Below are 15,794 nucleotides of genomic sequence, written 5' to 3' on the forward strand. Positions count from 1 at the left end.
GGTGATGGATGTAGTTATAGTCCTGATCTACATCACTGATGTTCATCATGGTTCTACCTGAAACCAAACCAGATAGGAAAGGACTAGGACGAGTAGTTATTTTGTAATAATTCAGAATATAACTATGAAATATAAATTTTGAATATAAATTTTGCCCTGCTACATGTTCTTTAAGTGCTGCATTTTAGTAAAATTGAAACCGAAAGGATGAAAAAAGTTGAGTCTGCTCGATTATCAGATCTGAAGGAAATCCCAGAATTAAATAACTTTTTAAAATCATTTTCACAAATTAAAAGATCTGGGGAACAAAGCAGGTGGTTGTTTTTTTTCCATTTAGTTCATACGATTTCTTTTACAATCTGAGAAATAACTGAAATAAGAAGCTGTCTCACAACGACACCGTCCGTTTTTGAATTTTATTGATAAATTATTTTTAAAAAGATCCACAAGCCAACGTCTTCTTCCACCTCTCATTACAACTCTGTTAATTTGAAATATGTACAAAGTTAGTAGTTCCTGCTTCATCATTGACATCACATTCAAAATAAGGGTTAGACGTTTAAAGTTTGCCTCAGGATGTGGAGTTAGCCTACAGAGATGCTAGCTAGCACAGATTTCACTGGAGGACAGGGCGGTCCACATAAGCGAAGAGGAAGAGGAGGAGGAGGATGAGGAAGAGGGCTGACATTCTACAGGCAGAGGGAGAAAAGACTGGAGCGTCGCACACTTGAGCTACCTCTCATACAACAAACAAGTCAACATGCAAACTGGAGTCGCCACGCTTTCAATTTTCCACCAGTGGGAAGGCAACAAAAATCAGTAAAATGAACATAACTAAAAAAATGTGTTATTGCTGTTCAGAGTTAAAAATTTCAACCAAAAAAATTAACACCTTAAAATAATCTACGAATGATGCTCGACTAACGCTGGGTGGCAAAGTTGGCACACGTGTGTACTTCAAGAGGATTTATTTTAAAAGTTCATTTCAACAGTTAAAAATCTAAACAATACTATGTCAGTGTATATGGTAGTATAACTGTTATAATACAGGATGGATGCACTGCTTTCAGCAGCTGGACTAGCAGCAAAATAACACACACTTGCATGTAATTGCGATGCAGTGGGCAAAGTGTTCTCTCATTTTGGTCAACAACAAACAAACAAAAAAAAATCAAGCAGTAATCAATCAGGCTGCTGAAAAACAAATAAAATATCTGTATTCTGCATCTGTATTCATCAAGAAAAATCACATTTGAACGTTATGACATCTGTATTCTGGAGGATTTCGACAAAGAACCCAAACATACAGGACACCCTCCCCCACCCCCAACACCTGTTTAACACACTCCAATCCACACACTCTGCAGACACACAGCTCTGTTGAACATGCCCGCTTTAAAATCTGAACAAGATGAAGAAACTAAAAGGGTGGTTTGTTCTTCCAGCTGAGCCGAATGGGGTCACTGCCGGGTCCGACCCCGTCTAGGCGAAGCTGTTCTCCGGGTAGCTGACTTTGATGGCGCCCCAGTAGCAGGCCCGTATCAGACAGATGAGGCCCAGCAGGTAGGCGAATGCCCACGATACGTATGTGGCATTATAACGACTGGCGAAGCCCCGAGTCCCAACCTGTTAAAACAGACAGGAGGAAGAGGAGGAGGAGGAGTTCCCAGGAAGGTAAAGATTTTAGCCGTGACCCAATCCTGGATAAGCAGTCAGTGTTACACGGATAAGCCTTTACTGGCTTATTTTACCGTCTGACAAAGACTACTTACTGTTAAACCCACGCCGATGAAAATGCAGATCATTCCTACAGTTATATAAGCGCAACAGCGCCGCCTAGGGAGCGCACTGCCCACAGAGGATCTGCACAGAGAAGCAGAAAAAGTGACTGTTAAGGGGATTCAGGATAGGAGGACATGAAAGCAAATGATGCATTTAAGATATTTTTATGTTCTGGTTCTTATTTTGAGTATTTTTAAATGGAATGAAATGCCAAGATGTAAAGTTAAAATCAAAGAAACAAATATATGTGAAACAATTTCTTTAAATGATGCGACTCATCTTTTCTACGATTCTGCTGCACCAAAGCCTCTCCAATGATTGGAAAGCAAAGGGAAAAATATTTAAAAAGTCTTTTTCTCCACACGTCGCAATCTGTGAGCTGCTCATGCTCACTGTGTGCAACACTTCTGTGTTATATCAAACACGGTCCCTCACAGACAGACAGAAAAACAGATTCTAAAGTTATACGTTTTACGTGTCAGCACCTCAGACTCCAGCTAACCCAGATCAACAACTCGTTTTGTCCTTCACTACTACTTTCCTGTCCTCCCTCCTCCCTCTCAGCTCCCACATGCTTCTCATGTGACGGGACTCAAGCATTCTTCTGCGATCGCTGGCCTTCAGATGGCTTAAGGGGGTCTGATCACAGGATTTCTTACCTCCTCTGACTCCATCTTAAAACATTCTCCTCCTGCTTTCACGTTTGATCCATGCTTTACTCGCCGTTTAGATTCAAACCGCCTGACGGCCTTGTTCATTTGACCTATGACCTACAGTATATGCATTTGAGAAGCTATAAGCTGCTAGAGGTTTGTGAGAATCATATCGACAATGAAAGTCAATTATTATCTATTAAAACTTCCTTCTCCTCTAATGAAGAGTTTTGCAACAGCATTCCAGTAGGAATAAGAGTGTTATGTTAAAAGTAGATATGTTTGTGCGAGTTCTTCTTAGCTTTGTGGCTTTATAACACACTGAGGAACACAAAGCTCAGCTACAACAAGTCCTTTCAGAAAGCAACAGTGACATCACATGAGAATTTTGTGCTTTATGACTCAAACTCCTCCGGGATCCCCCGGGGGCAACGTCACAAATCCCTTAAACCTAGAGATCAATCTAGAAATTGAAATGAGAAGAAACAGTTTAAAGAAAACAGCCGTTCACATCGGGGACACAATTTCTTTACAAGATTAAGTTTTACAAAATATTTTAATTCAAATTTGTGTTAAAAGTTATCTAAAGACTGGAAAAGAAATCCTAAAAACAAACATTTCACAGCATCAAAGTAAAAACAGACTCACATTTTTTTGCAGTGTGGACACTTGGCGAGTGTATTAAACCGTAGCTCCATCCACTGTGGGGGAAACGAGAGAAGAGACACTATTAACACCTGTAACACTGCAATCCCAACGCAACACCTACTGAATGATCAGGAATGATTATAAATCTTATAAATCTTTTATTTCTACATTTGAGAAATTATCATCTAATTATTCTTAGAATATATTAGTTCTGATGTGATTTCCAGATTTCACTGGAGCAGGTTAGGCTGTTGTTAATATGTCCACCAGTATGACCAGCTTTCTCAACCTGTTGTTGTGCTGGGGGGGAGCCATCACTGGGGAGGCCAGACATTGGCTGGGATGACCTGGCGTCCTCACTGCCCTACGGACGGCGCAAGCAACAGTGTGCACACGTTAAGAGGACAACAACGCTGATTTTGACATGCAAGTTGGTGTCCCAGCCACTCAGCGAGACACCTAGCTGTTTTTTTTTAACTGAATTGCATCAATATAAATAGAAATTCTGTGATGCATGTCAAAAATACTGATATTGTCCTCAAGGTTGAAGGATGACAACTTCAATCTCAAAAAGGTTACAACCAGGTCAAGTGAGGAAAGGAAATAAATGACAAATAAATACCAGAATCTACATAGAATCTATAGATTATTACAACTAAATGCATCCCCAGGATTCTGCAACAACAGGGTTTCTATATTATTAACACAAGCAACTCTGACTGGTGATGTTCCTGGTTTTGGTGGGTGTACACACCAGGAAGGTGTTGCCGCAGTGACCGCAGACCACCCTCATCCCCTCTGGCTGGATGGGCAGAGCCGGCTGGGCCGGCTGCTCCTCGGGGATCACCATCACCGGGCTCAGATTTATGATGCGTCTGCTATTGGAAGAACAAGCAAATGGACAAGCTGATGATGAAATGAAGACAAGTAAACTACAAAGTGTGAAACTAATGAAAGGCTTTGATTTGTTATCTGCTGCTTGCCACCTACCAGTTTGGTCGAGGACATCCTATCCTCCTGGACGTGTCTTTACAGATGAGCAGGCAGTTGCAGGGACACCTCACGTATTTCTTCCCCATTGGAGGGTTCTTTATGGGCTGAAATGCAACACGTCAGTCAACTCAGTTTCTTATTGGAAGATGGAAGAGGAAAGCAGCTGATGAAGGTAACAGACTTTTAGACAGAAGGTGGGCAAAAACAAAATATATTTGCTTTCAAGCCATGAAAAACAAATTAGCTGAGGTTCAGTTCATATAATGTCTGAAACATATGTCATATATTCATGTCTGATGAATCTGAATTGAAATAATTCGCAGCATCACGTTAATCTGAGTGCTGCTTTGGGTCCAGTGTAACAGAATGTCATCAGCTGGATGCTGACGCTCGACCTCCACAAATATCAATCAGGAAAATGGCATTTCCCATCTGAGTGTTAGCGATGACAGCTATTCATTCTTCCGCTGCCTTCACTGTCATTATCAGTTTATCAAGATGAGACACAGACGGTGCATTGAAAGTCATCTGGAGCAACAATTGTTGGGCTTCTACATCATCTGCTAAAACCCTATAGATGAACATCACCAAATTAAAAATGGGAAAGAAATCGCAGAAACCCACAACAAACAGTTCCTCTTCAGATCTCTGGTCGATTGCGTGTTTTGAACTGAAGAAAAAATGTGCAAAAAGCTGCAGATGCCTGTGGAAACTGTAAAAACAGAGCGCTCCAAGCCGCAAATCTGATGAAACAGAAGACGAAACAATTGCAGTGACAACACCGACAAGCTTTCGTAGCTTCATCGCTGTGGCCTCCGCTTACCGTGGCTTCGTTGCAGATTGTGCACTTAACCACATGCTGATGCAGCTTCCCATCCAGGTTGATGAGCGACTGGCATACGCGGCAGTTGATGACAGGAACGCCACCGGCATCGGGGCTGGCGATGGCCGTGTAGGGAGGAGGTAGTTCAGCTTTATGAGAGGGGCAAAGAAAAAAAACACGACAACACACAGCCGACTGTTAACGGCATGAATCTGATCAGGAGGGAAAGATACACAGAGGAAAATCATGAGGTGCAAAATTACTAAATTCAGGGTCAGAATGTGTGTGTTGTTTAATTCCCTAATGGGGGGGGCAGGTTAGCAGCTGCAAACAGGTGCTAATTATTGTATTTACAGAGCAACATCCAAATTAGCCTGCAGGAGCACGTGCTAAAAAATTGGTAACACACATTGGTATAGATCCTGTTAATGAAAGAAACACCCATTAATAACATTAATAAAAATATACTGTCTCGTTTCAAATCATGACATCAGTCTCTATTTATGTAAAAATACTTTAAACAAAGCTGAAAAAGTCATCAATCCTTCAAAAAGGAGATTAAGAATATTTTTATGTCGTTTCTAAGTAATGAGACTACGTTCAATGCCCTCCTTACAAACCATCACATCCTGGTTTATGTTGGGCTGCAGACACACATTCTGTATGTCAACCCATGACAGAGGAGTGTGTGGCTCTAATGGTTCAACATGTCACTTGTGTGTTTGCATGGCACTGAGATTCATGGTTAACAAAGGAACAATGGCCCCTTCAGGACCCCTCAGTGCTATGCTGCTGTTAGCATGTGACATTAGAGTCGGGCTTCTTTCTGATGGATATTCTAAGGATGTACAAATATGCCGTTCAACTACATGCATGTAACACATACTAACGACATGCATGTATCACATACAGCAATACAATAAACACTCCTATAGGATAAAATGTCTGCAGACCTACTAGGTTAACCTCTTAATGTCTTTGGTAATGTGGCTAACAAGCATCTGAACTGAAGAGAGGTCTTCAGTGGGTTTTTTTGTCTAATCAACAAAAAAACCCAAAAAATTTACTGTCAGAAAGAATGACCAAATTCTGGTCACACTTCAAATGAGCTCTTTGCTGCCTAATCCCTCCTTAGCATTGTGTAATTAGCCTACATTCCTTGTGTTTATAAGAGTTTTAATACATTTAATCTACCGGTTTGCACCAGTTACTACTACTATTACTACAGTATTTAAAGCTTCACAGCCTGCATGCATAAAAGCAATGATCTTATATCACGTATAAAAAATGAAATTTAAACATCAACACTGAATAAATTTCGCAATTTGTTGTCACTTGGTCTTGAAAATTTTGAAACTAAGAAAGTAAAAAGAACAAAAAACAAGGAAAAATACTTTTTATATAAAAAGACAGTAAAATATCAGATAAAAATGATTTGCTTTGATTTAATTTCAAATGTGCCTCACCAGTTAAACACGCTGCCGATCTAACTGATCTTCTAAAATGCCTTAGCAGTATGTTTTTAAATCCTGGACACCACACATGCAATTGATTGATGAGTCATCAATCAAAAGTTTAAACTAATAAAAGAATGATGAGTCGTGGGAAAAACAACCAACAGCCAAGTGCAGTCTGTTGTGTCATTAAAGCCTGCATCTACTGATAAACCAAAACATCTGACAAATGACCTGCTTCAATCTGGACTCACGTCTGAAACTGGACTGGAGCTGCTTGCGTGCATGACTAAAACTCCATATATACGGCAGCTATCTGTTTCCAGTGTCAGAGAATCAAAAAGGAAGACAAGAAGATTGCAAAAACAACACCATAACATGCAGCCGCCATCGCATCCTGCTGCCTTCGCTGCCTGGATGACTGTGGGATTTGTGGTTTGTGAGGAAGAAACTGATACGCAGACACGAGCTGCTCAGACAGGATTCTTGGTGCCCAAGTAGCATCAAAAAACACTTCAGAAAGATAAAGCATGAGGCTAAAATGACTCTGCACGTTTCATGCTTCCCATTTCTGTCAAAAGATCCTTCCAAAACGATCCACACCACAAATTAGGAGATTTTTGGCACCATTTTCAGTCAAATCAGAAGAGAACAATATGAATGATGCTGCAAGAAAACTGGTCTCCCAGACAAGGAAAACCCTATAGGCCCCCCTAGGGTGGGAGTGGGGGGAAAAAAGGGAAGAAAATAAGGAAGTGGGCATCATTTATCGCCCACAGCGAGGCATCTGATCATTCAGGTGCAACCAAGGTCATCCATCTCCGCCCTGAAACACCACCTCACTGTGGACACAGCTAACAGTGACCCTCCACCCGGAACCCATTGTAGGTTCGCTCAGTCGGTAAATGGGTCAGATGTGAAAGTGGTCATGACTTCAAAAAGGCAAGAGATTGTTGCCACGTTCACAATCAATATATATTTTTCCAATCCTAATCACAGCAGGTGATTAGGATTAGTCAAAGACTCACTATGGAAACATAATGAATAGAAAAAGTCTTGTTGTTTTCAGACGTTTAAATGTAGACGTGTTTGATTTGCATGAGTCAGTTTGAGATCTATCAGAAGACGTTTTATTTTTAAGTTTTATTACTTATTAAGACTCATAGTACAGTAAGTCTTAATTCATTTAAAATCTTCTTCTTTTTTTAGCATGAGCCATGAGACTCAAGAAACTAAGTTAATGCTATTGGCTGGAGTTTGCATCCCTAATTCCTTTCCAGAGTTAAAGTATTAATGGATAATCTGATGGTGAAATACAAAATCTACAAGATAGGACGACTTCAGACAAAAATCTTTTTTCTTGTCTGTCTTATATTAACCTTTCACTCTGATAAAGAAATCAACCGGTCATTGAATTCTGTCTTTGGCAGCAGAGCAGCCGGTGTTGTGCCAAAGCAAAGACATCTCGCCACAAAGAGATGCAATCAGGAGACTTTGTCCACCAGTGGGTGGGGATGCATTCACACCACAGCGACATGTTGTTCAAACACATAACAAGATTAACGATAATTTGACTCAATCTTGGTGATTTAATTTTAAAGAAAAAGGAATTCCTATCCTCCTCCAGAGAGAAATAATGACGCGCGTCAACAGAAATCGATATTTCACTGCTGGAAAAGGAGAATCAGATCACACTAATCAGAAATATCAGACATGACAACAGATTTATGAGCCAAAATATCTAATTATGTTACCGTAACCTACATGGAACTGTTTACTAAGAATAACGTGGATGCTGAGCGTTTTCCAAGCGCAATTAAGCGTTTTATTTTAACCGTGTCAAAGGTGCGATTAATAATTTCGAGACGCCTTTGGAAGATTAATGCCAATTTTGGGGGATGCTCAGTCCAATTTTCATGAAAAGCACCTTTGACATCGATCTGGATCCAATCACAGTGGGACACATCTGGGCATTTTTATCGATTAGCAGCTGTGACAAAAAAGGTTTTGAAGGCAACCTTCATTCCGGATGGGTCCATTTAAATGCCCGCATGATTACGCGTCACGATTCGTTTTCCAGTCAGAACCAAAGGCTTGCTGTTATTGTAGGCCCCTCTTCTCTAACCCACTGCTCCAGTTCTCACAGTGGAGGCTCCACCTTTCCCTCAAATCCACAGCCACGGCTCTGCTGCAGTTTTTATTTTACGCACCAACTCGATACGCCCAAAAATGATTCAGCACGCCAGCTCCTCCGTGTTTACCTCGGGGACTTGAATCCTGCAGGTATGGGGGAGCCGTGGGTGTCACATTCTCGGAGTTGGGTCCCGACAGCAGCGGAGATCGTTCGTCCAAGCCGTCGGAGGCCATGTCGTTCACCGTGAGACAGGACGCGGCGGGCGCGACGGGGGAGTCTCCTGACTGCACCAAGTCTTCCCTCAGCACGAAGGAGCAGCCGGGTCCTGATTGTCGGTGCCGAGTTGCTCCGGTCCAAGCAGCCGGTGACGGCAGCCCCGTGGGAGGTGGAGCTACGGATTGAGCCACGCCCCTCACTGACGTGCCCCCGGCGCTGAGAAGCGGCCCATATTTATGGAGCGCCGCACCAATATAATACTGTGAAGAAATTTGTATGACATATTTACAGACATGAAATTACTTTTAATTTTTTTAATTTACACTATATTTTCAGGGATAAGTGAAATGTGCATAAATGTTCCTTAAATCCAGAAAATAGATGCATTTGTTGTTACCGTGAAGGATAAAGTAGTGAATCAAAAAGAGAAGTATCCGAGTTGGCCGCTAGATGTCGCTGTGGCACCACTCAACACCAGACTCGACTCCTGACGTCAGAGCTGGATGCAGATCACCCACGTTTATCCGAGCTTCTGTTTGTTTGTTGACAGGTCACTGTTTAAAAAAAAAGGCCAAAGAAATGACTGCTGAATAAATTTATAAATAGCAGATGGATAGATTTATACATTTATAAATCTATTCATCCATCCATCCATCCATGCATTTTTGTAGACAAGAAGCCCGCAATCACCGCTTATCTGCCTTATCCATGGATCATGGGGTCTGTTGGAGCCTATCCCAGCTCACTTTGGTAGAGAGGCAGGGAACACCCTGGACGTTTTGCCAGTTTACCAAATTCAAACATGACCCATTGAATGCTAGATAGGAGCAAAATCTGCACACCTTTAAAACAAAACAAGAACCAATGCAGTCAGAGACTGCAACATCCCACGAAAACCTTGAATTCAAAATTTTACCCTGACCTACTTGCATAGGTCAAAGATCAAAGGTAGTGCTCTGACTTGCTTTCATAGATCAAAGCAGTAGCTTTGGTCTACGGTCTCACTCACACTGGCTTTCTCCCTTGTCTATCTATCTTATCCAGTTCCTGAGTGAACAAAAGTTAAAATTTGACTTTGACCTAGTTTTCTCAAGGTCAAGGTCATCATTTCATTTTCATCCCCTTTCGCTTGAGTAATGTGCTTTTTGTTTCATCTTTCTATCTGCAACGGTTGCCAAGATATTTGGTGGACTAACGGAGGAACACACAAACGCTGACAATTACTATACATCACCGCTTTGAAGCAGAATGTGAACACTACTGTATCCTACAACCCACTTGTGATTGGAGTAATGTGTGTGTGTGTGTGTGTGTGTGTGTGTGTGTTGGGGAGGGGGGGGGGCTTTATGACTGGAAACTGGAAACGCCCCTGTTGGAAGTCAATACCAGACATATGTCTGGCTCATGCCATCTCGATCAATGCAGTTTGACATTTACATTAAATATCGTATAGCTGATGGTGCACAATGATCATCACCACCTCCACGCGTGGATCCAAAGTGTTTTTTCCCCCTCCATTCTTTCCAGTTTATGTCATGGTCTACGTACTTCAATCCACTCCCCGGACATTCAAAAGACTCACTAAATAAACACAGATGTGGCAATTAATCCAGAACCCCTCCACAGTTTGGGTAACTTTAAAAAAACCATTTCTATTCAGTCTACATATTACAGACTATTTGTAAGCACATCTAGGAAATGACTACTTAACGTTTTCCCTCATTTTCAGATGAATTTAAAGCCTAGTCCTGTAAAAGACCAGCTCATAAATTCCAGGAGCATCACACCCCATCCCTCCACGTTGCGTCAAAAAGCGTAAAAAGCTGCAAAACGAACATTTTTTTACTTAAAGCAAAACGCTCACGCCTTTAGGTAAGCTGCAGAAACCCTCAGAACACACGCTTTCTATTCCCATTATGTGTGCAGTTTCCCTTAAAATGACTCTGTCACGGTCTGACGGAAAGTCCAGATTCAGATGTAAAAGGCTGGAACCAACGACTCACTTTTTCCGACGTCCTGAGACACGGAAGGAGCTGCAGCTCTCACACTCCGCTCCGTCGTCGCTTTGCAGGGTAAGACGTTATGCAAAACAAAATTTAAAGTTAATAAGATGTTAGTTTGTGAGGCAGTGATCAGGGTTTGTCGATTAGGGAAGGAACTGAAGGGAAAAAAATTACCATCCATCTTAAGACTTAGTTTTAGTTTGGAGTTTGAAACCTCCTTCCCTGATTTCGGAATAGTTTTCTGTCAATTTATGTACAATTAAATTAAATTGAATTTATTCTGATCTTTGAATGATGTGATTATGTAACGCATTGTTAAAACTGATGCTGATACCAATTCTAATTGGAATTTTAAATGTGTTGCTGATGGAGGCTGGGTTGTTTTAAATTTGACAGTTTGGAGCTGATCATATATTTTAATCTCTCATCTGTGAACCGATGAGTTATTACAGGTATCCATTGATTTATAGTAGTGGAGTGGAAAGTAAAACATTTCTATCGTGGCTTGCTTCATGTACTTCATGTTTCAACCAGTTTGGAGATGGTCCAGGAGGCGGTTAGCAGAGCTGAGCTCTGCCTGTCCTGCTCCCTCCTGTTGGGGCTTTGCTTTGCAGCAGATGGTGCCGGAGCAGTGGGGCCTCTTCCTGCCTTCCCCCCTCAACAAGCCTCTAGGGAACCAGACTTTGAGGATTTGGAGTGGGGCTCTGGATCAACTCTTTTGCACCTGACTGATGGCTTCCATGCTGACAGCTCTTTCTTAAAAAAGACTCAGAGTACACCGGTCAACTGCACCCAGAGCTTCTGGTTGCCACCATCCTCTGACGTCTGTTGGGATGACTTGGCTGGACCTGAAGAGTTTGCGAGGTCTCGTCTGCTTGTTCTCCAGAATAGGGCTGCACTTCAGGCGTTGTCCACCTCTAGTGGCATGGAAGACGGGGGGAGCGCCTATGAACATCAAGCCAGGGAGGAGGTCCAGGGAATTCTTTCAGATCACCAAAGTATGGTGGAAACTATGCAGACCATGGAGAGGGTGTTTGTCACTTTGGAGGAGAAGAGAAAAGAAGGGAAGGAGCAGGAGGCCCTCACAAGGTGAGACATTGTTTACTGATTAAATAATTATAGATTGTATTCACATATTTGTGAGTTTTGGGAAAGAACTGATATCACAATAAAACAGAGTACAGTATAAAACAAAACATAAAAAAATACACTGCACTTACTTCTCAACAAGCAGGATCCCATGAAAACAACATCCAGATATGGAGATGAGTCCTTAAATGTTTGTATAAAGTGAATGCAAACAATCCTTCCTCTAGATATGAGACAAACATGCCTTATTATTGGATAGTTAAAAATTCAGGGGATTGTCTTACCCTGTCAGGATATTAACTTGTGGTTTAATTGCTTTCAGCTTGAAGCAGCATCTTTCCACCACAAGAGACAACATCATTGGAAGAGAGCGTGTGGCAAACATCCTGGAGGATCATTTTTCCAACTTAGAGAAGACTCTGCTAAACATCCATCTTCGACTCTCTAAACTCAAACAGTGGAAATGACAAGAATCTTCCTTTATCGACTCTAATTCCAACATATTTTTATACTACAGCTGAGAAATTTTAGCATACAACACTGTTTATGTGCAAATTTGTTATGAACTTTTAAGGATCCTCATTAATCAGTGATGTACAGATGTATGATCAAATGTAAAATAGAAGGAGGTAAACAGTTGGTTTTAAAAACCTAGTGCAGATGAATGGATTGCACAAAGTAGTACTGCATGCTCAGGACCATGTTCGTGTTTATTATGAGGAGGTAAAACAGTCATCACCAGATGTCATTAAATCATCTACGGCATAACTGGATTCAGCAGAGATGAATAAACCTCATGTTATCAGGGACAAGCTGTTCTTGTAGTTTTTATATTTTCCTTGTTGCCAAAAGGCCCCACATGGAGACCTCATGGTGAAGCTGGCAGCTTCTAGCAAACTTGCAGGACGCTCGCAAATCTTGGAAAGCAGTGTGTAACACGATTGACATCAAACAGCAGACATATTTATTTTAATACACATTTTAATTAATTTGTAACTCGCTGAATGCCAAAGTGTTCTTTAATAGTTGTACCTATTCGCGTCAATTTTAATTTGAAGATACACCAAATTCATTGACTTTGTAATTAAAACTGGAAACAAAAGGCGTTTCAAACTTTTATTATGACAAACTGCAGCAAATGCAAACAGTACAATGTGTTTAAAAAATATGTATAATTTAAAATCAGTAAATTCAGACAAACTTAGAGCATGTCTACACGACTGTGTTTTAACAGAATAGCTAAAATGCTAAAGGTGTGGCCTCCAGCTGTGTGGCAGGGCTCCCACTGAGTTACGATATACATATCTGCTGCATGGAGTGAGGTCACAAGTGGTGGAGAGAACATTGTGTTCTCTTTAAGACTGTGTGTGGAAAATAGGCATGAATTTTACAGGACAACACAGTAACCTTCAAAGATAATGCAGGATTTTACAGAAAAAACGTGTTATTAGCAACAATAATGTTTTAGCCTACTCCAAAGATGTGTCTTTATATATTTTAATTTAGAAGGAAACTTTAGGGACTATTAACTTATAATTTATTTGAAACTGTTTAGTTTATGTAATTGCAATTTTTAATTTGTAGCATCAAGTATTTTTCTTAGACCTACAGTACGACTTCTGGTAAGACCAAGTGTGTTGTGTTTGAGTTGGTGCCATACAATTTTGTGAAAAACTGACACTTGACTATTTATTTTTTCTGCAATAGTGCAAAATTCATCCAGGAATTTCCACTTGATGACTTTAACCTATTAATCAATACAGAAGTTTTTTTGAAAGCTTTGCATGAAAAGAGCAGTGATTTGGAAAATATAAAAAATGGCTCCAACAAACTAAACTAATTTCCATCAAACTAAATCACATCTGACTTCTCTTCGAGAAAATAACCTTGAGTTTTTACCTTTTGATAAATCAGACAAAAAATACGCAGCATGACATCACTGGGTTCCTATTCCTCAGGCTTTCTTTACATTGCACATACAGTATGCACTCTGCAGTGTCAATGCTGAAACAACATATTGTGCAGTCTGAGTTTTCATTATATTTCATGTTTGCGCTCTTCATTATTCAGTTCTATGTCCTGAACCTCTTTCATGATACTAACAGCAAAAGTGACTCAATGTTCTTAAAAGCAATCAGAAAGTTCAGAGTGTCTCTTCCGTCATTTTGATCTCAATGACTGCCGTGTTCTTTTGACATCTGACCAGACATGAAATGCATCCAGTGTCCTTTTTCAGTAGTCAGCATCCTCCTCTTGCATTTGTTCCAAAGACTTGAGGTAGTCTCTAGCCAAGATCTTCTTGGGTAGAATATCTGTGAGTCAAGAAGAGAATATTATACTGTGTTTAAACTGTTTCATACAATCACTGCTCATCCACTAATAGCTACCCAACTTGACAACTAGTTTATAATCACTGATGTTTTTCATAGTGATTAAATGCTAAAAATACAGACAAAAAATGAATTGAAACCCACTGAGAACTGCTGTGATATGACACGATGCAACGTTATAAGATGTGGGGGATCATGTAACGTCATACATCTGTTGTTAGTGAGGTACCAACAACTCTTTTGTATGAAGAACAGCCTTGGAAAGCTGAAATATAAATCAATATTGACCTTACAATTATCAGAGTCTGAATGAACGTTGGATGGATCTTTATAAGCTGTGCAAAATGTTAAAAACATATTTCAGCTTCCCACAAACAGCAACCAAAAGTTAACAATGCAACTGTCGTGTATTTTTATTGTGTTTTTGCTTTCATTGCAGTTATATGTGAACTATACTGTATGTATCTAATACATAACCATAATCTCTTTACATTCTGAAAGGACCCAAGTTAATTTAATGTCTAGTGTCCAGTCCCTCGACTAGAAGACATCAGCTAGTGGGTCTAACCTGTGAGGAAGTGAAACGTCTCTGTCTCCTCCGCCGTGTGAGCAAGATCGCTGTACGATAGGGAATTGGTTTCTTTCCCGGAGCCGTTGCTGAACGAGGACTGCGCCAAATGCTGGACAAACAACTCCTGCGACAACACAAGAGAAAGAAACAGACGAGAAACTCACAAAAGGTCGATCCAAAATGGAAACTTGACCAGTTTCATGACAAGCTAACGTCAAGCTAATCCTGTTAGCTGTGGCAGACGTTCATGTAGCACTGCGCTGACTGAACTGATGTAGCATAAAGAGCTTACTGTAGCCTTGGTGGTGAGAAACAGGGCGTCCTGATTGATGCTGGAGACATCAGGGGAGCTCTTCATTATCAACCTTACTCTAGAAATTGGAAGTGAGATGTTCTTTTTGTTGGTTGACGTTTGGTCGCCTTTGTCGGTATTGTTTTGAGACATCTTCATCAAGACGCGGCGCCAGACACAGCCAGCGATTCAAGTATTGTTTTGAACTATGATGTCACGTGTTCTTCTTCTCCTCCATGGTAACAGTACTTGCTTTCCCTGTCTCTGCTCTACCGCCACCTGCTGGAGTGGAGTTACATCGTTCAAAAATACTGTACAGTACTTAATTACAGTACTGTACTGTCAGTCTGAAATCCACCGCAGAGAGAGGTCAACGTGGATTAAAATTATCTATATGTCTATAGCTTGAGTAGAGCAGGCTGATAATTAACATCATACAAGGTTTGGTTATATTACACCTGAAAGTTGTGGAGATGTGCAAATGAAGAATCATAAAGCTTTGAATTGGTTTCAGTTCAAAGCTTCTTGAGGCTTCATTTTCTCTAGTAGGACACTACTTGACGCAAATAATATCAGTTAGCATGACTTTGAAGTGTGTGGCATTTTGCAGAAGGCCTGTGAATAAAAATAAACTATGCAAAACATGTATAGGGTTGCAAAAAATAACTTTGGACATTCCCTGCACAGTGGCAGTCCTCCAATCCAGTGGTGGCGTTTGACTACAACGCGTAAAAGATTTTTTTTTTATTTTTGCAAAAACACTTTAATCACATTCAAACATGGAAAGCCGGTTTCAATAAAGCACA

General features: G+C 40.7%; 3 protein-coding genes across 4 annotated transcripts; 1 reads left to right on the plus strand and 2 right to left on the minus strand.

The window, feature by feature from the left end:
- Window positions 1–407: 407 nt before the first annotated feature.
- On the minus strand, window positions 408–11,233 carry pip4p2 (phosphatidylinositol-4,5-bisphosphate 4-phosphatase 2). 2 transcript variants are annotated; one of them, XM_068333400.1, is made up of 10 exons: window positions 10,707–11,233; window positions 9,101–9,257; window positions 8,615–8,963; window positions 4,900–5,048; window positions 4,074–4,180; window positions 3,838–3,961; window positions 3,373–3,447; window positions 3,084–3,136; window positions 1,773–1,863; window positions 408–1,626 (listed from the first exon to the last, which is right to left on the minus strand). In XM_068333400.1, exons 3-10 carry the CDS (start codon window positions 8,718–8,720, stop codon window positions 1,483–1,485), a joined length of 849 nt encoding a protein of 282 aa, XP_068189501.1. In that variant the 5' UTR covers window positions 8,721–8,963; window positions 9,101–9,257; window positions 10,707–11,233; the 3' UTR covers window positions 408–1,482. The 2 variants fall into 2 exon arrangements, with proteins under 2 accessions (XP_068189501.1, XP_068189502.1); XM_068333401.1 differs by lacking the exon at window positions 3,373–3,447.
- Window positions 10,638–12,838, plus strand: si:ch211-57n23.1 (uncharacterized). Its single transcript, XM_068333402.1, has 3 exons — window positions 10,638–10,775; window positions 11,241–11,795; window positions 12,118–12,838. The coding sequence occupies exons 2-3, from the start codon at window positions 11,248–11,250 to the stop codon at window positions 12,260–12,262; spliced, it is 693 nt and encodes a 230-aa protein (XP_068189503.1). The 5' UTR covers window positions 10,638–10,775; window positions 11,241–11,247; the 3' UTR covers window positions 12,263–12,838.
- Window positions 12,839–13,470: 632 nt separating this feature from the next.
- Window positions 13,471–15,200, minus strand: chrac1 (chromatin accessibility complex subunit 1). Its single transcript, XM_068333403.1, has 3 exons — window positions 14,989–15,200; window positions 14,694–14,820; window positions 13,471–14,107 (listed from the first exon to the last, which is right to left on the minus strand). The coding sequence occupies exons 1-3, from the start codon at window positions 15,145–15,147 to the stop codon at window positions 14,028–14,030; spliced, it is 366 nt and encodes a 121-aa protein (XP_068189504.1). The 5' UTR covers window positions 15,148–15,200; the 3' UTR covers window positions 13,471–14,027.
- Window positions 15,201–15,794: the final 594 nt, after the last annotated feature.

The sequence above is a fragment of the Antennarius striatus genome, chromosome 14 (genome assembly GCF_040054535.1).
Source record: "Antennarius striatus isolate MH-2024 chromosome 14, ASM4005453v1, whole genome shotgun sequence".
NCBI lineage: Eukaryota > Metazoa > Chordata > Actinopteri > Lophiiformes > Antennariidae > Antennarius > Antennarius striatus.

Coding starts and splice junctions, on each gene's coding strand:
- pip4p2 (XM_068333400.1), bottom strand. CDS start 8,720: ATGGCCTCCGACGGCTTGGACGAACGATCTCCGCTGCTGTCGGGACCC. Junction 4,181..4,899: donor CAATCTGCAACGAAGCCACG/GTAAGCGGAGGC, acceptor GTTGCATTTCAG/CCCATAAAGAACCCTCCAAT. Junction 1,627..1,772: donor TCATCGGCGTGGGTTTAACA/GTAAGTAGTCTT, acceptor CTGTTTTAACAG/GTTGGGACTCGGGGCTTCGC.
- chrac1 (XM_068333403.1), bottom strand. CDS start 15,147: ATGAAGATGTCTCAAAACAATACCGACAAAGGCGACCAAACGTCAACC. Junction 14,821..14,988: donor TTCTCACCACCAAGGCTACA/GTAAGCTCTTTA, acceptor GTGTTGTCGCAG/GAGTTGTTTGTCCAGCATTT. Junction 14,108..14,693: donor GACGTTTCACTTCCTCACAG/GTTAGACCCACT, acceptor CTTGACTCACAG/ATATTCTACCCAAGAAGATC.
- si:ch211-57n23.1 (XM_068333402.1), top strand. CDS start 11,248: ATGGTCCAGGAGGCGGTTAGCAGAGCTGAGCTCTGCCTGTCCTGCTCC. Junction 11,796..12,117: donor GAGCAGGAGGCCCTCACAAG/GTGAGACATTGT, acceptor AATTGCTTTCAG/CTTGAAGCAGCATCTTTCCA.